Source organism: Xyrauchen texanus, chromosome 33 (genome assembly GCF_025860055.1).
Source record: "Xyrauchen texanus isolate HMW12.3.18 chromosome 33, RBS_HiC_50CHRs, whole genome shotgun sequence".
NCBI classification, from domain to species: domain Eukaryota; kingdom Metazoa; phylum Chordata; class Actinopteri; order Cypriniformes; family Catostomidae; genus Xyrauchen; species Xyrauchen texanus.
This window is the reverse complement of record NC_068308.1, coordinates 39,730,666-39,754,239: the sequence shown is the minus strand read 5'-3', so window position 1 is coordinate 39,754,239 and position 23,574 is coordinate 39,730,666. Positions and strand designations below refer to the sequence as shown.

At 39.3% G+C, this 23,574-nt stretch overlaps 1 protein-coding gene across 1 annotated transcript; it reads left to right on the top strand.

Moving 5' to 3' along the window:
* Window positions 1-651: 651 nt before the first annotated feature.
* On the top strand, window positions 652-21,980 carry sec31b (SEC31 homolog B, COPII coat complex component). The gene is made up of 22 exons (XM_052102686.1): window positions 652-714; window positions 2,663-2,803; window positions 2,919-3,061; window positions 3,145-3,244; window positions 3,331-3,492; window positions 4,636-4,788; window positions 4,867-5,100; window positions 5,213-5,287; window positions 5,600-5,686; window positions 6,660-6,774; window positions 6,858-7,036; window positions 7,555-7,681; window positions 9,074-9,219; window positions 9,345-9,518; window positions 10,887-11,033; window positions 11,508-11,652; window positions 11,765-12,082; window positions 13,189-13,247; window positions 16,453-16,578; window positions 16,707-16,826; window positions 17,092-17,163; window positions 17,252-21,980. The coding sequence occupies exons 1-22, from the start codon at window positions 652-654 to the stop codon at window positions 17,429-17,431; spliced, it is 3,066 nt and encodes a 1,021-aa protein (XP_051958646.1). The 3' UTR covers window positions 17,432-21,980.
* Window positions 21,981-23,574: the final 1,594 nt, after the last annotated feature.

The window sequence follows — 23,574 nt, the reverse complement described above, 5'->3', positions numbered from 1 at the left end:
TAATATTTAATGAAGCGAGAAACACACTTGAGGTGTCGGACAGCTGCCCGTAACACTCTCTCTGTCGCACTGCCGTCTCCGGTCGGCTTTATCCCTCTCGGATGCTTGATTAGCTTGATTCCACCCTGCCACACATGAATTTCATGAAGTTTTCTCAAGAGTGTCTCTAGATGATACATGCAAAGTTTTTAGCAAATCGGACTTACTCTCCAAGTGTCTTTTCAATCAAATTCTAAATGGCGAACAGGAAGTATGGCCGACCATGGCAAATGGGGTGTCATCGTCCTCTGCTTGACCCACGGAAGCTAACGACATAAGCCTCATGACGAAAGGCCACATTTTTCAAAAGTTATTAGCATTTTATTATATCCGTTTGTGAATGCCTTCAGGACATGACCCTGATGACACACACCAAGTTTTGCAATGATATGCCAATGCATTTCTAAAATACAGCAATTTAGGACTAAATTCAAAATGGTCAACATAGGAAAATTGGGTTGGTGACGCTGTGCCGAAACTGTGCAGGTACCCTCAAGTCATGCGTGTGATGACATACACCAAGTTTAGTGTCAATACTACAACCATCTATTTTGGCACGCTTTCAGTCAATTTTGTTGATGTGGTAAATACGAAACGGTTTGGTCTATCATCATGAATCTCATAACCTTTTGTCATGAGTGTTCTTGGAAACTCTCAGAGGACCAGGACACTCGGGTAAAGGTTTCTTTATTGTAGAAGATCAAAGATAAGAGATGAGACCTCAGAGTACAGGTAGAGCCTGTTGTTTTGGCATATCCCAACTAAGCTGGGGCCATTAAACCGCGCCCCTGGAGCAGATAGGTTCAAGGGCCCAACAGTGGTATCTGCTGGGGCTTGAACCACCGACCTTTCGGTTAGTAAACCAGAGCTTTAACCGCTGAGCCACCACTGACCCAAAGTATCCAATGGGTGAAGACTTTATTTTACTAGCCGTAATCCAATTAGCATAACTATCACAGGCAAAAAGGGGCTAGACCTATGGGGTTTTTCCACTGCACGGTACAGCTCGAATCGACTCTGTTCGCTTTTTGGGAGTTTTCCACTGGGGATAGTACCTGGTACTACCTTGGTCGAGGTTCCAAGCGAGCCGAGCCGATACTAAATGTGACGTCGAAGCCCTGCAGATCACTGTGGTGATCACTTGCTCAGAGAGAATCGTCACTACCGGCGTCACTGGATTTGCGATATGGGACATCAAACCGCTAGTTAGCAACAGCAATAGCAGTATCATTAGTTCACGCTACTTTGGAATTGTTAAGAGAAATGGCTGTGCACAAAACCACGCTGTGGTCAATAAACGAGGTGCAGACGTTCCTCTCGTTAGTGACAAACGAAACGAAAAAGACTTTCAGGAAGTGTCTCAGCTGTTGGCCGCACACGGCTACCACCGGACCTACCAACTGTGTAGGGAAAAGTTAAACACACTTAAACGTGGCGACAGAACCTTCAAGGAAAAGTGGAAGTGGTTCGACCAAATGGACGCTATCTAGACCGGCAAGCAATGGGACAGAGAGTGCGCTGGACTCGGTCATGGCGTTGTTGGAGTCCACGATGGAGGATGGTATGTTTTGTTGCGTTAACTCTATATTCTGCTTGATAGCTTCACTTTATTTAGTTGAGCAGCTACTGGAAACTTCTAAAACAACCAATTTAACTGTTACACTTGTGTATAATCACCATGCAACAACTGCTTTATGCAGTAACTAACAGCTAGCGCTCGTGTTATTGTTTATGGTCAGTAATGTTTGTGTCGCATTTAAGATGATGTCACGGCAGTAGAGGCGGCGCAACTATGATGATCAGCCTATAATCCCGCCCACATTGAGGCGGCACTAAACTGCAGTGGAAATGCAACCTCAGAAAAGTAAAGTGAGTCGAGTCGTACCGTGCAGCGGAAAAGTGCCACTAGTTAGCATGAGAAACATGTCTTCATTCACATAGACTCTTGGACAAACAGGATGCCACCATTGGTAGAAAATCTCACAGAATCACGATCCCAGATACCTTAATATCACTTTAGTTTTTCATGTGATGTTATATGAAAGACAGCAGACCACCTGATCTTTCTATCATTTGCAATCCCACAGTGTCTTCAGAGAACACGTGCAAAATTCGAGAAATAGGACATGCGGTCTAAAAATAGTAGGATTTTGGGAAAATTTAAAATGGCGACAAACCTAGTGGGTGGAACTTTGAAATGACCACTCCTTGGGACATGAGCCAGTATGACCCAAGGAATCGGAGGACAATATTAAAATATACGTTTTTAGGCCCTACGGTTCAAATGGCGGTATAGGCCGAAAAGTGTTCGCAAATTCAAACTATTGGTGGCTCTAGAGGGTTTGGTTTAGAAACCCCAAATTTGGGTCAGTTACATTTAAGAGTGTCCTCTATCAGTGTGCCAAAGTTCATAACTTTCCCATGTACGGTTCTGTGGGCGGCCATAGACATCTAGAGCGGAAGAAGCATAAGAATGGCTACAATAGCTCCAAGATATCTGCAGATTGTGGTGGTTTTGTTTACTTTTGTCAATAATGAATTGGAGCTTTGTTTATGGCTAAGCATTATGGACAAACAATCCCAGATATACGTAACTCCATCTGAAACTATGTTTGTTTTGCAGCCCGCTGAGGATGTGAGCGTGGTGGCGTGGAACAGTCAGGTGCCACATATACTGGCATCTGCAAACCCAAGCGGGAAAGCCGTCGTCTGGGACCTGAGGAAGAACGAGCCCATCATCAAAATCAGTGACCATAGCAACCGGGTAACAACATCCAGAAACATTTGGATGACCATTGTCTGTCTTTCCATCCATCAACTTCGCTATAGAAAGCAGAGAGCATTAGCTTAGTTTTTAATGTGTTGTGTGAATATGTCAGATGCACTGTTCGGGGATGTTGTGGCATCCAGATGTGGCCACTCAGCTGGCCTTGGCATCAGAAGACGACAGACTTCCTGTGATACAGATGTGGGACCTTCGCTTTGCAACCTCACCGCTGAAAGTCCTGGAGAATCACACCAGGTGGAGATTCACAGAAGTAGATTGTTAAGGATGTGATTGTTGAGATACTCTTGTACACACGTACGTTTCTTTGAATCTTCCAGAGGAATTCTGTCCATCTCGTGGAGTCAGGCCGATCCGGAACTACTACTGAGCAGCGGCAAAGACAACCGTATCCTGTGCTGGAACCCAAACACTGGCGAGGTCAGTCCATCTGACCCGGTTGGATTTTTGTGATTGAAAATGTCAATTTGTTGACCAGTCTTCTCTACTGCTCCTTGTGGTTGTAGGTGATGTACGAGCTGCCAACTGCCAATCAGTGGTGTTTTGATGTGCAGTGGTGTCCGCGTAACCCCGCCCTCCTGTCAGCCGCATCATTTGACGGACGCATCAGTGTGTACTCTGTTATGGGGGGACGTCTTCAACATCATCAGCACAGCACGGTGGATCAGGTGAGTTCATCACCGCGTGCTCCTGCTCCCGCTAAGAATGTTGGGTTCAACGCTGTCTGTCAACTTTGGATGATGTCTGTAGCTCAGGGCAGCGTTTCCCTAAAACATCATAAGTCAATGGTCTCTACGGTCAACTTAAGCTTGCGATGCGTTTGGGAAATGCAGCCCAGGTAAAATAATTTTTTTTACACCAAATTCAAAAGAAAATATTCAAACAAAAATTAGCACTAAGAAAAGACTAGTAATAAATATATATATTTTTTTATATATAAACAAATTCAACCAATATTATTTGTAAAACAAAACATATGGTTTGACATTAATAATGCATTATTTAAATTGTAAAGTCTATGCATCTTCAATTTGTTATTTTAAATTAATAAAAATTGGGGGTTTGGGTATCTCCGTGAGTGCTGAGTGACTCCAGGCAGGTCTCCTTAGCAACCAAATTGGCCCGGTTGCTAGGGAGGGTAGAGTCACATGGGGTAACCTCCTCATGGTCACTATAATGTGGTTCTCGCTCTCGGTGGGTGTGTGGTGAGTGACTCCAGGCAGGTCTCCTTAGCAACCAAATTGGCCCGGTTGCTAGGGAGGGTAGAGTCACATGGGGTAACCTCCTCGTGGTCACTATAATGTGGTTCTCGCTCTTGGTGGGGCATGTGGTGAGTTGTGCGTGGATGCCGCGGAGAATAGCGTGAAGCCTCCACTCGCGCTACGTCTCCATGGTAACACGCTCAATGAGTCATGTGATAAGATGCGCGGATTGACGGTCTCAAACGTGGAGGCAACTGAGATTCGTCCTCCGCCGCCCGGATTGAGGCGAGTCACTACGGCACCACAAGGACTTGGAGCACATGGGGAGTTGGGTGTTACAAAGTGGGTTATAAATGAGCTGAACTGTTAATAGGGCATCCGCATGTCATAATCATCAAGTAAGCTACACATCCAAAACAAGCTCGAACTGTGTCTATGAGTTACTCTATGCCTGTTACAGTGTATCAGTAAATCAAGACTTCACATTGACCCCTTTACCAGCATGAAAAACAAAACCGGTATTGAAATTTGTAATACATAATACACCGAAATCTGACAAGAGGCTTTTGTGTGATTGGTTACAACGCTAATCTCTCTCTCTGTCTCTAGATCTCGGCTTCATTCGACACCAATGACCCATTTGGAACAGGTCAGTCTCTTCCCCCTCTGCAGGTGCCTCAGCCCACATTAGAGACCACCATCATACCACCCCTGAAGAAGCCGCCCAAGTGGGTACGGAGGCCTGTAGGAGCCCGTTTCGCTGTGAGTACCCCAAACGTCCATTCTATTTCCAGCGTTTCAGAGTTTTATGTCTAAAACCTACGATTCCCTCTCGTTTAGTTTGGTGGGAAACTGGTGACATTTGAGAACCCTAGTTTGACCCCCCAGCAGACTCCATCCCAGCCCCTCCCTCGACAGGTCCACGTGAGTCAGGTGACCACAGAGACGGAGTTCCTCCAGCGCTCGACAGAACTGCAGGCCACTCTGCAGTCCGGATCCTTCACCAGCTACTGTCAGAGTAAAATCATCAGTTCCTCTTCTGATGCCGAGCAGGACATTTGGAGGTTCCTGATGGTAAATGTTATTGTTGCATATGTCAGATTTACGGGAAGTACAGGACATTCATGTCCTGTTTATTGACCTGTTGAAAATGTCTCTGTGATTGTGCTGGTTGTATTTCTAACAGGTGAATTTTGAAGATGAAGCGCGTGTGAAATTTTTACGGCTGTTGGGCTTCAGTAAAGACGAGCTGGAGAGGAAGGTATAAAGTAAACGTGTGAATCTTACAAAGCCTGTCAAGAACATGTCCGGCTCATATTTCATCCTAAAATCAATGTGTTTTGCATGTTTTAACTGGCAGAAATGAAAGGTGACTATGTCGAACTTTTAACTATAAACAAGCCCGACACTGTGGGGACTCTTATTTTGAAATGACGGAGACTTGGCCCCATTACAGTGTTTACCAAATTTTTGCCGATAACCAATAAGCAAGTATCGGCACCGATTAATCGGTAAACCCGATATATTGGTCTACCTCTAGTTTATAGGAATGGTGCTTCCCATTTTTCTACAGATCTCAACGTGTTTGGGGAGAAACCTAAAGCCCAACGGTTTAGATGTGAACGCACTCGCTGAGAAGATGCAGACACTTTCTGATCAGGTCAGTTTTAAACGGCTCTCTAAATCAATTAGGCATTAACCCTTTAAGCTCTGAAGATTTCCTGTTTCAGTGGCAAAACCTTTGGAATGTGATCAAGAGGAAGATGGATGGCCACGAGCCATCAAACAAAGCTGAGATGCTTGAATTTTTGCACCAGGAGTGGCATCAAGTCACCGGTAGAGACTGGCAGAGAGCATGCCAAGACACATGAAAGCTTTATTCCAGCAAATATTGATTTCTGAATTCTTCCCAAGTCATCAGTATTGTGTTGTTTAAAAAGGAATATGAACTTGTTTTCTTTGCATTAATCGAGGTGTGAAAACATGGCGTCTTTTTTGTTATTTTGGCCTGTTGTTATTTTCTAATTATCAAATAAATGCTTTAAATGACCATATTTGGATTTGGAATTTGGGAGGAATGTTGCCAGTACTGTATTTAATAAAACAAACATGCTCATCTTATTTCCAGAGCTGTAGATCATTAGATAATCCACATGAAGCACAATGTTACATATGACCACCAGGAGATGGCGCCAAATACATGACACAGACTCAATGATGACTCAAATGGCACAGAATGAAACTCATTCTGTGAAATTTCATGATTAAAATCATGTCTGCATGCTATGCAAACCTTTAGTCATTGTTGTGTTTGCATGTGTAATTAGTTCTTATGTACAATTATGTTTTATAATAAGTCTAGTCAAAGTCCTGAGATGCTGTGGCGGGACCTTAAACAGGCAGTTCCCCCACAGCGTTGTGACTAATCTCCAGTTATCAGAAGCGTTTGGTTGCAGTTGTTGCCGTTTAAGGTGGCAGTACGTTTTTCACACGGGTTATATAAGTGTTGGATTTCTGATTTGTCTGCTAATTTCAAAGCACTTGTTCAGATTTGGTCATATTGTCTACATGCATTGGACAGTAGAGCTTCTAAGCTTTTAAACAAGACTTTATTCTCGATCTCATCCAATCAGAGGGGAGATGAATCGGGCGGAGCTGCAGATGGTGTGACCGGCCGAGACTCGCCAGCTGATTTCTTTACTCAACTACCGAAGAAGAAAGAACTGTTTCAGATCCCCGTATCGTCAGGTGAGCATCTCAAATAGCTGCTGTTATGACGACACTGATGAATGGTTTATTACAAACATAACGTTCCCTATATCCTGCTCTAGATACAGAAGGTTTGATCAGTCAGGCGCTGTTGGTGGGTAATTTCGAGGGTGCGGTTGACCTCTGTTTGAATGATGGGCGTTTCGCTGATGCCATCCTCCTGTCAATCAGCGGAGGGGAGGAGCTACTGAAAAAGACCCAGCAACGATACCTCAACCAACAAACCAACACCGTCTCCATGGTAACCACTTTACTAACCGTTTGTGCTACAATGTGTAAGTTTTGTTTACATTTTATTTGGGAAAACAAACACTGTGAAACTTTATCTCGGCATGACGAAGCCATTATACAGACATAGAGCGAAAAACCGTATGTTCGATCAGCTAGAAACGAAAAAGCACACTATTCCCAAACAGTCTGAAGGCCTGTGCCGAGTTTAGTGAACGTTAAGGTTAGAGCTTTTAAGCTACGTTCACTAAACTCGGCACAGACCTTCAGACTGTTTGGGAATAGTGTGCTTTTTCGTTTCTAGCTGATCGAACATACGGTTTTTTGCACAACGGACGATCAAATGTGGGAAAAGTCACACATAGACTTACGTCGACAGAATACTTGTTCATTCAACCTCCAACTGTCAAAAATTAAAATGTAAACAAACCCTTTTAGTCGCTCTATGTCTGTCTGACTATCCATCAAGCTGGTTGTCTTTGTCTTGACAAAACTGACCTAGATTGTATTGATATTTTGTTTCATCCTCAGTTGATCTCGTCAGTGGTGACGCAGAACTGGCGTGATATCGTTGAGAGCTGTGAGCTCGATAACTGGAAAGAAGCGCTAGCGGCCCTGCTGACCTACGCTAACCCAGAAGAGTTTGCTCCTCTTTGCGGTAAGACGCCATCGGACGAGATTATTTAATTATGTACTCTTGCTCGTTTTGGACCGTGCCAAATGTGAATATTTGTCGAAGATAAAAATGCACATTCAAATGCAGAAACTGCAAATGTTGTTTTGAAGCTTGAGCCGATAAGCTGGTGGAATAATCAGTTATTGGTTATGAAAGTCTTTCCTTACTGTGACCGACAAAGACATGTATGTAACAAGAGTCCAAAATGAATAAAATCCCAGATGCTGATTATTGTGCAACCGAAATCTCAATAATAACCAGAAACAAAATGTGAAGTTTAGGTGCATAAAGCGAGACTTTTAACTATGAACAATCCTGAAATACACCAGGGACTCTTCTTTTGAAATGTCTTTGCTCCCTGATCTCTAATGAAAACAGAACATGCATTATTGAAATCATTTTCAGCTTATTAAAATATAAACACTATAAAGTCAACATTGTCATATAGGCTAATAAATACCGTATGAGCATGAATTGATCTAGAGTAGATTATCATCAGCGATCGCTTATCATAATTGTCTTAATTTAGTTTCTCACATCTCCCGAAGGACTTCTGTTAACAGTGCTGATATATCGGTAAAACAGATATATCGGTCGACCTCTAGTTTATATTAAAAATGTAATTTAGTGTCTCAGTCCTGTTAACAGTGCTGATATATCGGTTAAAAGGATATATTGGTCGAACTCTCGATTATATTAAAAATGTAATTTAGTGCCTCAGTCCTGTTAACAGTGCTGATATATCGGTTAAACAGATATATCGGTCGACCTCTAGTTTATATTAAAAATGTAATTTAGTGTCTCAGTCCTGTTAACAGTGCTGATATATCGGTTAAAAGGATATATTGGTCGAACTCTCGATTATATTAAAAATGTAATTTAGTGTCTCAGTCCTGTTATCAGTGCCGATATATCGGTTAAACAGATATATCGGTCGATCTCTAGTTTATATTAAAAATGTAATTTAGTGTCTCAGTCCTGTTATCAGTGCTGATATATCGGTTAAATAGATCTAGAGGTTGACCGATTTCAAATATCGGTGCACTGAGAAACAAAATGAAAATATCAAATATTTGATATTTTAATTTTGTTTCTCAGCCCTGTTCCGATAAATTGGTAAAACCGATATATCGGTTGACTTTTAGTTTATATAAAACGTGTGATTTTTGCCATCTATTTAAAAATAAAAATAATTCTCAGCCCTGTTAATGGTGCAGATATATCAGTCAACCTCTAGTTTATATAACAAAATCGAATTAAGTTCCTCAACCCTGTTAACAGTTTTAAGGTCCAGAGTGATTGACACGTGTGTGTGTGTGTGTGTGTGTGTGTGTGTGTGTGTGTGTGTGTGTGTTTGTTTTTATATGTGTGTAGACACTCTGGGCTCACGTCTGGAGGCTGTGGGTGCAGAGAAATGCTGTCTGCAGGCCTGTCTGTGTTTCATCTGCTCTGGAAACATTGAGCGTCTGGTGGAGTGCTGGACGTACCAGAGAGACTGCTCCTCTCCACTTGCACTGGAGGTCACATACAAACACACATTGTTTTCTGCATGTGTTGGATTGTGGCTCTTCTGTGAATGCATGTGTCTGTATGTGTGACATCATGAGTGATGTCATATCCTGTCTGTATTCGCGTGTGTCTGTAGAATCTGGTGGAGAAGGTGACGATCTTGCGGAAATCAGTTGAACGTTTGCGAAATAGTGAGGTGTGTGTTCAGAGTTCAACGCTGACTGAGAAACTCATCCAGTACTCCAGTATTCTGGCGTCACAGGGCAGCTTGAGTTGTGCGCTAAACTACCTGCCTGACAACTCTGACCAGGTGCGCACACACTTGCACACACACACACACAAAATCCTCCAACAGAATCTTTAAACCTGGCTAACAATTTTTTGCTCCCAGAATGTTCTGGAAACATCCATTTTCTAATTTAGTATCTCAGCCCTTTTAACAGTGCTTATATATCGGTAAAACAGATATATCGGTCGACCTCTCGTTTATATTAAAAATGTAATTTAGTGTCTCAGTCCTGTTAACAGTGCTTATATATCGGTAAAACAGATATATCGGTCGACCTCTCGTTTATATTAAAAATGTAATTTAGTGCCTCAGCCCTGTTAACAGTGCTGATATATCGGTTAAACAGATATATCGGTCGACCTCTCGTTTATATTAAAAATGTAATTTAGTGTCTCAGTCCTGTTAACAGTGCCGATATATCGGTTAAACAGATATATAGGTCGACCTCTCGTTTATATTAAAAATGTAATTTAGTGTCTCAGTCCTGTTAACAGTGCCGATATATCGGTTAAACAGATATATCGGTCGAACTCTCGTTTATATTAAAAATGTAATTTAGTGTCTCAGTCCTGTTAACAGTGCTGATATATCGGTTAAACAGATATATCGGTCGACCTCTAGTTTATATTAAAAATGTAATTTAGTGTCTCAGTCCTGTTAACAGTGCCGATATATCGGTTAAACAGATATATCGGTCGAACTCTCGTTTATATTAAAAATATAATTTAGTGTCTCAGTCCTGTTAACAGTGCTGATATATCGGTTAAAAGGATATATCGGTCGACCTCTCGTTTATATTAAAAATGTAATTTAGTGTCTCAGTCCTGTTAACAGTGCCGATATATCGGTTAAACAGATATATCGGTCGAACTCTCGTTTATATTAAAAATATAATTTAGTGTCTCAGTCCTGTTAACAGTGCTGATATATCGGTTAAACGGATATATCGGTCGACCTCTCGTTTATATTAAAAATGTAATTTAGTGTCTCAGCCATGTTGATATATTGGTTAAACGGATATATCGGTCGAACTCTCGTTTATATTAAAAATGTAATTTAGTGTCTCAGCCATGTTGATATATTGGTTAAACAGATATATCGGTCGACCTCTCGTTTATATTAAAAATGTAATTTAGTGTCTCAGTCCTGTTAACAGTGCTGATATATCGGTTAAACAGATATATCGGTCGACCTCTCGTTTATATTAAAAATGTAATTTAGTGTCTCACTCCTGTTAACAGTGCTGATATATCGGTCAACCTCTATATAAAATAAAACTAGACGTAATTGTTTATTGAGGAAATTACTAAACAAAAGGTCAGTCATTGAGTCAGTACACCGGAATAACTGTTAAAAAAATTGGTTTAATAATGTTTTTGTATGTTCTAGGCTGCTGTTTGTATGTTGAGAGACAGACTGTCTCATGCAAAGGGTGAAATAATGCAGAGGCAACAACCTGTACCACCAGCAGGTGTCACTAAACCTGCAGCCACTGCAAACACACACACTCCTCCATCACCTGCCACACACACACAGGTGAGACTCCACCTCCACACGCACACACACACACTCATCTGAGTCTCAGGGCTTTCTGGCACACAGAATATTTTCTTCCATGGCCATTGGTGATGTAATGATGTCTGGACTTAAATCATCAACAGGGTTCAAATGTCTCATCACTGTCCATGACGTGTCCTCACAGGTCAGGGATTGTGTACCGAACTGATTTAAAATCTTATGTCATTTATTTGCTTTCCGATGGCCTTGTGAAAATGGGCATCTTTTCTAGTGTATTGTGAAATATGAGGCTGGCATACACTGTGATTTCTGTTTGTACAGGGGCGTTTGAGCAGCTCAGCTGTCTGATGATCTTAAAAAAAAAAGGGTGCAGATTTAAAATTATTCTGCGAGGGAAAGTGTTCTGTAGTATTATTGATAACGTTTTTTGTAATCTTTCATCAATATGATTTTGAGACGGTTTGGTGGCAGTAAAATGAGTTTTGTCTTCAGTACCTGCCCACAGTGCCACCTCAAATGCCCCAGTCAGGACAGCAGATGCCCCGCCTCTTCACCCCACCGCAAGGTCCTAAACCTGGCGCCCCTCCTCCTGGTGGACTAAGACCAGTGTACCCACAGAACCCCTCCACAATGCCAGGTACCATTCAGGCAACAAATCAATGACCCAAAGGCTTAATCAATAAATGAAACATCAGGTTACTAACATTTGTAACGTTTCTAACTTGCACTGCGTTTTATTTGGTCTTCAGGTTTCCACTCATCTCAGTCTGGGCCTCTAGGTGCCCCTGTTGGTTTCATGTTAGGCCCCTCAATGCCCCCCTCAAGCCTGTCAGGCCCCTCTGCTGCCCCCTCCTCTCCCCCAGGCCCCATGATGCCCGCTCCACCTGCCCCAGGGTTCATATCCCCCACCTCTCTGCCAGGGGGACCCATGCCCAAGTTTCCAGGAGCTCCACACTCACAGGGCCCTGCACCTCCTCCCACCGGGCCGTACGGGTATCCTCAGGGGGGGCCGGGTGCTCCAGCGGCCAAGAGCTTCACGAGTGCTGGTGTTCCTCCTCCGCACATAGGTACAGCCAACATATGCAGGAATCCCAAAACTAAACCGCAGCACATAGCCATGCCATAGAGTGACACCTAAATGTCTTAAAGGGGTAGTTCTGTGATCGTGAATGTGACTTATTTAAAGGGACAGTACACCCAAAAAATTAAAACTCTCATTGTTTACTCACCCTCATGCCATCCCAGATGTGTAAGACTTTCTTTCTTCATCAGAACACATTTGAAGAAATATAGAAAAATATCTCAGCTCAGCAGGTCCTTAAAATGCAAGTGGATGGTGACCAGACCTTTTGAAGCTTCAAAAATCAGACAGTCATTATAAACATCATCCATACGACTTTTCTACGTACATGTTGGTTACGCTACATGACTTTGATTGGTGGACAAAAGTTTTTAAAATATTTATCATATTTTTTAATTGTTTCAATGCTTGTTTTTTAATAAGAAGAAATAATAATAATGGGGGTCTGGGTATCTCAGCGAGTATTGACGCTGACTATCACCCCTGGAGTCGCGAGTTTGAATCCAGGGAGTGCTGAGTGACTCCAGCCAGGTCTCCTTAGCAACCAAATTGTCCCGGTTGCTAGGGAGGGTAGAGTCACATGGGGTAACCTCCTCGTGGTCGCTATAATGTGGTTCTCGCTCTCGGTGGGGCGTGTGGTGAGTTGTGCGTGGATGCCGCGGAGAATAGCGTGAAGCCTCCACACGCGCTACGTCTTCATGGTAACGCGCTCAACAAGTCACGTGATAAGATGCGCAGATTGACGGTCTCAGACGCTGTGGCAACTGAGATTCGTCCTCCGCCACCCGGATTGAGGCGAGTCACTACGCCACCACGAGGACTTGGAGCGCATTGGGAATTGGGCGTTACAACGTAGGGATAAAAGGGAGAAAATCCAAAAAAATAATAATAAAAGATTGATTCTTGAAAAAAGAAATCTTGGCATGAGTTGTCCAAAGCTAAGTGTCTTTGCAAATAGTAATTGAAGACATGTTAACCATGGAAGAGGTGAATTCAAACACTTGTTTTGTGTGAATTGCATTTGTAATGTATTTTTGAATAGTGTCAAAAAAAAATTAGCATCATTGACTATATTTATATTTTCTCTCTCAGGTGCACAGGACGGGTGGAACGACCCTCCAGCTGTTCGTGCAGGTCAACGCATGAAAAAGGTAATAATGAACAAAAATATTGTTATTGATAACTAGAACATGACAAACATTCACAATGCCTTGTGAATGGGGCTAATATGATCATATTTCTTGGTTCTCGTCAGCACTCTGGCTGCTGCATTTTAAACCAATTGAAGTTTATTTATTGATCTTGCTGGACATCCTCCCAGTAATGCATTACAATAATCTAGTCTTGAGGTCATGAATGCATGAATTCCTTTTTCGGCATCAGCAACAGAGCGCATGTGTCGTAATTTGGCAATATTTCTTAGGTGGAAGAATGCTGTTCTACAAACACTGGTAATTTGATCTTCAAAGGACAGATTGGTATCAAATATAACACCTAAGTTCTTCGCTGTTGAAGATGATGTAACAGTACATCCATCGAGAGTCAAATTATATTTGAATGGCTTATTTTTAGAGGTTTTTGGTCCAATAATTAGAACCTCTGTTTTGTCAGAATTGAGTAGGAGATTTCTGGCCATCCAATTTTTTATATCATTGATACATTATGCTAATTTGGAGAAATGTGAAATTTAATTGGGTTTATAAGAAATATAAATTTGGGTATCGTTGGCATAGCAGTGGAAACTTAATCCACAATTCCTGATAATATCTCCCAGGGGAAGCATATACATGGAGAAAAGCAGAGGCCCTAAAACTGATCCCTGTGGCACTCCATATTTTACTCTTGTTTGATTTGACAATTCCTCATTTACATTAGGGCTGTCAAAATTGCTCAAAAATGACATTCGAATATTCCCTCTAAAAAAAACACATATATTCAAACTATTCGAATATCTGGTTGGCGATTTGGTCAATGACGCGCATTACGTCAATAACAGGACAAATTAATACAAAGAGACATAACTATTTGTATAGGTAGTTTATTTAAGTTTAAACATATTTGACAACGTATTACCTACACAAAAACAAGTAAATCAACTAATGGCCAAGACCTCACTCTCGCTGCACGCCAAGCAGGCACTCTTTCTCTCTCTCTCGCCCTCACGCTCTCATGCATAACGGTTTAAAAGAACAACAACAATAAACAAATGTTGAGTGCTGATCAAGAGTTTTGTGCAAGCAATATAAGGTCGCGACTCTTGTCCCAAATATAGCAGGCTTCATTCAGTGATTAAAACAAATTATTAACATTAATTGAAGTTTTACAGTATATAGAACTCGACATTGAATGCTCCGAAGCGAGCTGTGCTGTGGTAAACATGGAACTTTTCCTTGACATGAAACGGTAAATAATCAAACCAGTGGAAGCCTGCAGTGCATGAAACTGCTGTATCTAACCTACCTTATTCATGCAACATCTATTCAGTCAGTACAGTAGCCTTACATTTTAGTCATGTTTCTGTTTAACGTTAAATAAAATGAGGCACACAATTCGAGAAATGTGACAACAAAGACCCTCAGGCAGCACGCCCACTCGCAAAGCAGACAGCCGCACATCTGCTACCACGGGCTGCTTTTTTTCCACATTCGAATATTAATTTTCACCTTCGAATTTCTGTTTTTAAAACTATTCGAATATATATTCGAATTTAGAATATTCGTTGACAGCCCTAATTTACATAGACAAAGTGGTAGCGGTCTGCTAAATATGACCTAAACCATGCTAATGTCACTCCACAAATTCCAACATAATTCTCAAGCCTATTCAAGAGAATGTCGTGATCTATCGTGTCGAATGCAGCACTAAGATCTAAAAGCACTAGAAGAGAAATGCAGCCGCGATCAGATGATAAGAGTCATGTGTAACTCTGATAAGTGCAGTCTCTGTACTGTGATGAGGCCTAAATCCTGATTGAAATTCTTCATATATACTATTTCTCTGTAGAAATGAACATATTTGGGAGGATACTCCCTTTTCTAGTATTTTAGACATAAACGGAAGATTTGAGATCGGTCTATAATTAGCAAGTTCTCCAGGATCAAGTTGTGGCTTCTTAATAAGTGGTTTGATAACTGACATTTGAAAGTTTCTTGGGACATGTCTTAAGCATAGCGAGGAGTTAATGATATTCAGAAGAGGTTCTGAGATTACAGGAGATACCTCTTTTAAGAGCTTAGTTGGTATAGGATCTAACATACATGTTGTGGCTTTTGATGTTTCAATAAGTTTTGATAGCTCTGCAAGACCTATGACAGAGAAGGATTGAAGTTGCATGTGAGGAACATTATTAGACACTGTTTTCTGAGGTGCTGTGACAGATGATTGCATTACTCCAATTTTATCAGTAAAGAAATTCATGAAGTACTCAAAATACTCTTGTGCTGCAATAGGATATCTATGTGATACAGTCTCTGTTGTTGTTTATGTGACCTGTGTGACATCTCAAGGCAGCTAGCAGACGTTCGGATTAGCCAGTTTGTCTGCTTCCTGACCTGGGCCCCAGTTAGTCAGATACCATCAATATTAAGACTATGATTTAAAGGATAATCAACAGTCAGCTGGTCGTTATCACAAAATAAACACAGATGGGAAGATCAGGACCTCGATGTGAAGCAGACAACTCTTATTTTTGACTGATTATTAGTAACCCTCCTATTCTGATCAAGTTGTGCTGTTTGCCGTTTGCCGTAATTTAAGACAGGACACAGTACAGATGAAACTTTCTTCTTTTATTATTTTTTTAAAGAAATGATAACATTTCTTATTCCCTGAATTAAAAAAAAAATAAAATTATGCACCTCTTTTTGGATTTTATGTATTTTAGATCTTATTTGCGCATACATTTATTGATTTCACTATTTGTTTGCATATGCAAATTAGCAAATGTATTTAACTTACAATAAAAATCTAGTGAATTGCGGGCAAATCGCTGCCATTCGGTGAATAAAGAAAATCATGTTATGACAATAATAGCCAGTAGGTGGCGGCAGTGTTCGATGCAGCCACTGCTGTGTAGTAATTCTACATTTTATCACAAGTTATGATTTGGATATGTATTTTAGACATTAATAAACTAAAGTTTAGCATTTTGTTTTTATGATGATTTTATAATGATTTAAAGTGTGTGTTTGTGGGGCGGGGGTGCGCTCTGCAAACCAATTTTACTTCACCTGAAAAATGTATTTCGGTCAAAAATGACCGAACCGAATTGGAAGGTTAAATGTGCATAATTGACCTTTGAATGACTCTATAATACTAATATTTCACTCCATATGTGTGTGTATGTTTGTTATACAGCTACAAGACAACTACACACCACCTGCTCCGATCACAGCTCCAGTGATGGGATATCCTGTAGAAGCTTCTGTTCCTCAGGACCGAGTTCAGGTGCCACCCGGAGCTCCTCAAGAGCCTGGCATGCAGGTGAGACACTTTTGAACGGATAATGCTAAAGTCCCATCTTACACTCAAGTCACACTTTTTCCCCATTCGAGTAGATACGAGCTGTACTGTGAACAGTGTTCGATTTCGCCCATTTGTGTGTGTTGTAGCCTTTACAGCATCTTTCTGCCGAGCGCGTTGAGCAGAAGGAAATTCCTGCAGAACACGTGATACTGAAGACCACCTTCAGCAGCCTCGTTCAGCGCTGTCAACTGGCCGCAACAGACCCGGTAAACACACAAACACTCTCGATACAGGTTTAGATGACTCGCCCACATACCATCCACATTATGTTTATCTCATCTCATGCGTATTGCACACAAATCTATAAATCTCTTATCTGATTTGGCTTTCTGTATGCAACCTTTGGGTTACATCAGTGTGCATCAGCCCTGTTAAAATCAGTGTAATGTTTATAAGCTACAGGGTTGATACAATCTAATCAGTTTATTACATCAGCATCATTTTTCATTTAAACTTTTACTTCACTTGTAGCAAACCAAGCGTAAACTGGACGATGGCTGTAAACGTCTTGAGAGTCTGTACGACAAACTGAGAGATCAAGCGGTGAGTTCTTATTTCCATGTATTCTTACACTCTCCCCAATTCATAGATGGCAGGGAATAAATCTGTGCCATGTTTTTCTGCCCATCAGCTGTCTCCGGGTATCCTGGCGGGGCTGCACGAGATCGGCCGCTGCGTCACCGCTCGTAACTATCATCAGGGTTTGGAGATCCACACGCAGGTCGTGAGCAGCAGTAACTTCAGTGAGATCTCCGCCTTCATGCCCGTCCTCAAAGTGCTCATGACCATCGCAAAGAAACTGTCCGTCTGATCCCGGGACAGTCATCACTCCAGTGTTAAACGCCAAAACGCATCAAATGCAGACCTGATTTTTTTTGCTTTATTTTGTAGATCTGTCACTGAACTGTGCTTTAAGAATGAATTCACCATTACGGCTGTGATTCTGATGTGTTGCGTATTTTCTTCCACACAACGTGCTTTAGTCATGAAAAACAACCAGAACAAATTCCCGAGTAAACGGTTCATAAAACCGTTCGTACGTTAATTGAATGCAACGTTTTTTTTGGTGTAAATTGTTGCATTCAATGCGTTTACATCAGAATAGGCCTTAAATTAAATTAAATTAAATTGAATGTGACAATTTACGCAAGAATTGGTCAATTGAATTTCTGTGCATATTGCTCGTAAAACTTTTTCGGCATAAAATTTGACCTCCTACGTAAGATCCTTATTTAACGCAGGCAAATACATTTCTGTGTAAATCATGCATAAAACCATTGTTGGGTAAATTACGACTTTTATGTGCCAATACGAGCCAATTTAATTTCTCTGCAAATTGTTCGTAAAACTTTTTACGTAAAATGTCAAATGAGTGTGACGTAATGCGCCAGAATTTTTTGGTGCATATTGTTAGTGCTTACGTAAATTGTTGCATTCATTACGTCGGAATTGGCCTGTGACAGCTTACGTAAGAATTGGTCTTATTCATGAAATACGAGCCGACCGAATTTCTGCGCAAATTGTTCGTAAAAAAATTGTTTTTTTAAAATATGAAGGAAAGAAATTATTGTGACTATGTAAAAATGTACCTTTTTCATGAAGTGCAAGCTAAAAAAAATTCTGTTTAAATCATTCGTAAAACCAGTATTGCGTAAAATACTAAATTTAACATGACCATTTACATAAGATATAAAAAAATATTTTTGTGCAAGTTTTTCAAATTAAATTTGACTACATAAGAATCATTCTTATGTAGTCAAATTTAATTCGAAAAACTTGCACAAAAAATTTAAAAAATTCCTTATTTATGAAGCACAAGCAAAACGAATTTCTGTGTAAATCATGCATTAAACCATTCTCGAGTAAAAAACTACTTTTAATTTGACCGTTTGTGTAAAAATTGGTTTTATTCATGAAATATGAGCGATTGTGACAATATAATAAGCCTTGGTGTATTTCAAATTCATGTAAATCATTCGTTAAACTATTCTTACTAAAATTTCCGCATTCAATATAATAATTTAATTAAGAACAAGCCAATTACATTTTTTGATGTGCACCGTAAGAATGGACCTTATCCATGAAATGTAAGCCGAACATTTCTATGTCATTGTTGCGTAAAATACTAATTTGAATGTGACAATTTACGTAAGTAAATTGAATACTAGAAATACTAGCCAATTAAATTTCCGTGCAAATTGTTAATAAAACGTAATTTTTGCGCGAAATGTCACTGAATTAAGTGCGACATTACGTAAGAATAGACTTTAGAATTTTTTTTTACTTGCATTTCATGACTGTGTAAATCGTGCGTAAAACCAGTCTAACGTAAAATACTAAATTTGAATGTGACATTTTATGTAAGAATGGGACTCATTCATGAAAAACAAGCCAATACATTTTTTTATGTAAAATGTCATTTGTGTATGACGTAATACGTAAGAATAGGCATTTTTAATTAAACGCAAGCAAAACAAATTTCTGTGTAAATAATTCGAAAACAGTTCTTACGTAAATTGTTGCTTTGAGTTGAATGCAAAGTTTTTTTTTTGGTGCAAATTGTTAGTGCTTGCGTAATTGTTGCATTCAATATTTTTACATCAGAATTGCCTTGTGATCGTTGTTGTGTAAAATACTAAGTTGAATGTGACCATTTATGTAAGTCTTATTCATGAAATATGAGCCGACTGAATTTCTGCGCAAATTGTTCATAAAACTTTGTTTGCGTGAAATATCGCTGAATTTAAAGTGACATTACGTAAAGACCTTAGAAATTAGTTTTACTTGCATTTCATGACTGTGTAAATCGTGCGTAAAACCAGTCTTGCGTAAAATACTACATTTAATGTGATAGTTTACGTAAGAATTGGTCTCATTCATAAAAAACAAGTCAATTTAATTTATGTTGTTCGTAAAGATTTTTTTACACAAAATGTCAGATTTAATTGACTGTGGCATACACTTTAAGAATGAACTTTATTTGTGCAATGCAAGTAAATAAAATTTCTATTGTAGAAATTCTTATGTAAAACACTAAATTTTATAATATGACAGTCTTACTCATGAAATACGAGCCACTTCAATTTCTCTGCAAATTGTGTGTAAAACGTTATATAAAATGTCACTTGAGTTTGACGAAATATGTAAGAATAGGCCTTTTAATGAAATGCAAGCAAATCAAATGCAAGTAAATAATTAAGTAAAACCATTCTTACGTTAATTGTTGCTTTGAATTGAATGCAAAGTTTTTTGTGCAAATTGTTCGTAAAACTTAGTTGTGTAAATGTCATTGAATTTAGTGTGACATTACGTAAGAACAGACCTTTATATTTTTTTTACTTGCGTTTCATAACGTGTAAGTCGTGCGTAAAACCAGTCTTAAATAAAATACTAAATTGAATGTGACGAATTACGTAAGAATTGGACATTCGTGAAAAACAAGCCGATTAAATTTAATTAAAGTTGTTCGTAAAAAAACTTATATGCACAAAGTTTCAAATTGAATTGAAATTGACATACTACGTAATCCTTATTTATGAAACGCAGGCAAAACAAATTTCTTTGTAAATAATGTCTTTGGTTAATAGTTGCTTTAAATTGAATGCATGTTTTTTTCATGCAAATTGTTAGTTCTTACGTAAATTGTTGCATACAATACATTTATATCAGAATTGACCTGTAACAATTTTCTTAAGAATTGATCTTATGAAATATAAGGCGATTTAAATTGTGTAAATTGTTCGTAAAACTTTTTTGCGTAAAAAGTCGCTGAATTGAGTGCGACTACGCAAGAATAGACCTTTTTCATCAAACGCAAATTTTTTGTTTAAATCGTTCGGAAAACCAAATATGCATAAAATACTAAACTGAATGTGACGATTTATGTAAGAATTGGACATTCGCGATTTTTGTCCAAGTTTCACATTTAATTGAATTTGACATACTACGTTAGAATGATCCTTATTCATGAAATGCAAGCAAAACTAATTCGTAAAACCATTCTTACGTAAATTACTAAATTGAATTTCTGAGCAAATTGTCCGTAAAATTATGTAAATTGTCACCTTGTATCAAAAGTGCAAATTATCGAAGAATTGCTCTTATTCGTGTGTAAATCGTCAATCTTACGTCAATGGTTGCATTTATTTCAATGCAACAATTTCCGCATAAATGAGTTCTGATTGTGTTTCATGCATGAGACCCGATGTTTGTTATTTTAATATTAAGTGCAGTTCTCGGAGAGATGCTGTCTATAGTAGTCGTAGTCATGATTGTTAGCAGACTGACTGTTGAATTCCATTAACTGTGGGGAAGATTTTTAGAAAGTATGTGTTTGGATTTGGGATTTGGGAAGGACACAAGGGTTAGTGTCGTTTGAAGGGTTGCACTTATTTAAAGAGGATGTTCTGCTAAAGCTTGAACTGCATTTATCCTCAAAACACTCGAACAACAACACGAAGCTTCTCGAGATGTTCTTCAAACCACCGTGACTGATGAATTATGATGGAAATGAAAGTGTGTGAATCTCACAAAGCCGATGCATAACAGCATAATGTGACCTGCGTTCTTGACTGGTTTTGTCAGAGTCACTATAGATTAAAAGAGCGGGAAAACTCAATGTAACTTAATGCTTAACCTTAAAAAATGGCTTACTTGAAAGATCATTATTTCATAAATTCATGTTGACGTGGCTGTGTCGCTCTCCTGTCTGTTTGTGTGTTTGTGCATCTTGAATCTGAAGCTTCTACATGCTTGAAAACAACTTTCAATATAGGATATTATTCAATATAGGGCAGAAGTCACTGCATGACCTCTCTCTTACCCCCCTCAGAAAGTTTCTGACCTCTTTTGACCTTTGGGCTTTTGGGGACGAATACGTATTTTGTCTCAAAATAAATGTGATCATTTCAGGGATTTGCAACATCATTTGCAACATGAATTTTGAGCGAGAACCACATTATAGCGACCACGAGGAGGTTACCACATGTGACTCTACCCTCCCTAGCAACCGGGCCAATTTGGTTGCTAAGGAGACCTGGCTGGAGTCACTCAGCATGCCCTGGATTCAAACTCACGACTCCAGGTGTGCTAGTCAGCGTCAATACTCGCTAAAGCTACGCAGACCCCCTTTTATTTTTTTATCAAATTGTAATAAAAGTCCTTGACTTTTTTGACATAAGGCATCACATGAAAAATAAAATTGGAGAGGGGGTTTGTCACTTTGTTACACTTGTTGTGTTCCTGGTCTAAAATGACCGGCCATTGGAAATGAATGGATTAGACCACAAAATACAGAAATATTAAGTGTTTAGGAGCATCACAATCCTTTTAGATGAACACATGAGGATGTGTGTTGAACGCCCTTTTATGCATAGAGATGTTTTGAGGAATATTTAAAGATTTACTCATCATATTATGTCGTGTTTGTGCTCGTTTGAATCGGGATCGTCTGCTGTAAATTGTGACATGTCATTGTCTATGTTATATGAATGTTTCAGGAAGTAATAAGGTAAAACATGACAAAGACACATATTAATGTGTGTCTGTGGGATTTTCATACACTAAAACTCACTGCAGTTTCACCTCGAAATGAAACATTGAGATATATAACACACATGACAATCTTAAGGTTTTACCAAATATGAAGTTAAATGTGATTTGAATTTGCAAACGATGAGAACAAAACCGTTCTTATTTATCAGCAAATTAAAAAGCATTATTCAAGAACAAGTAAGATCAGCTATATGCATTGTAAAGTCCAGAATTTATCTATATATCACTAAAAGATCTAATGCAATATCTTGTGATAATAAATGCAATATGAGAGATTTATAAACAATCTTGGTGGCCCAACACAAGGGTTAAATAATCCAAACACAATTATTGTTTTACTGTTGTACAATAAAGAGAAAGAGACTTTAATCTTTCTGTTCAATAGGGCAAAATACAGCTTTTACATAACATTTACGTTTCGTTAAAATGACGAAAATATGCTGCTTGAGTAAAAGTAATCCAGGTAGAAGTAAACTGTTGCATTTAATTCCACACAAGCAGTTTAAAGTAAAATGTAAACAATTTTTTTTATCATTAGTAAAATTCCTGTCCAAGCAATTTCATTGGCGTTGTAACTTGTTAGCACAATAAGATGAACGGTTTATTTATGTATCATAATAGGACAGATTTCATTCAGAATATGTACTTTAATGGGCCAAACGAGTAAAGAAACAAATCTATTTTAAGAGCACTTGAGAAAAATAATACTGAATGAATGACTCTACATTCCCGCCCTTGTGCAGACAAGTCTCAACGGCACATTTCAGAGTCGCTCGCTCATTGGTCCACCGTAGTCACATGACGCTGCTCAAAATCTTAACAGCGTTTGAACATAACGTTTTGCGTTGACCACTGTAGCCTTTTTGGCATTTTAATTATAGCTTCACTATTTCATCTGAAATTAACTTTGGGCCATTTTAAAACGCTTGTAAACGTAATTCCTTTAGGAACATTTATTAATTTGTAAAAATGAATCTCCTCACTATTAACGCTACTGTGTGATATAACTGTGCTGACGCAGCAGTCGGTATATAATTTGACAGTGACACAGGTGCCAGTTACGAGCACAGACAATGATAATTGCATGGATATGCGTGTGAAAATGGCTCAAAGCATCCTTGTTCGTGAACAGAAAACACATGGGAAAGATATAATAGTTTGGTCAAATAGGCCACATAGCGCAGACGCTGTTCACTTGCATGTATTTTAGATAATGGCCACCTTATTTTCCCATTTTTAGTTATTTTTAACCAAAACATCAACTTGCATTCTGGAGTGACTCGTGTGTTCTATACACACACTGAAGGATCATTTGATTCACTCCCGTATTTAAATGCTGTAAGTATCTGGAAAAAGCATCTAGATTTAGCACTGAATTCACCCACAAACCTACAGTATATT

What these genes read in the sequence shown, in the direction of transcription:
- sec31b (XM_052102686.1), top strand. Translation starts at nt 652, where the DNA reads ATGAATCTCATAACCTTTTGTCATGAGTGTTCTTGGAAACTCTCAGAG. An exon ending in TCAGTGACCATAGCAACCGG is followed by an intron (nt 2,804 to 2,918) that starts GTAACAACATCC and finishes TGAATATGTCAG; the next exon opens with ATGCACTGTTCGGGGATGTT. An exon ending in AAACCAACACCGTCTCCATG is followed by an intron (nt 7,037 to 7,554) that starts GTAACCACTTTA and finishes TTTCATCCTCAG; the next exon opens with TTGATCTCGTCAGTGGTGAC.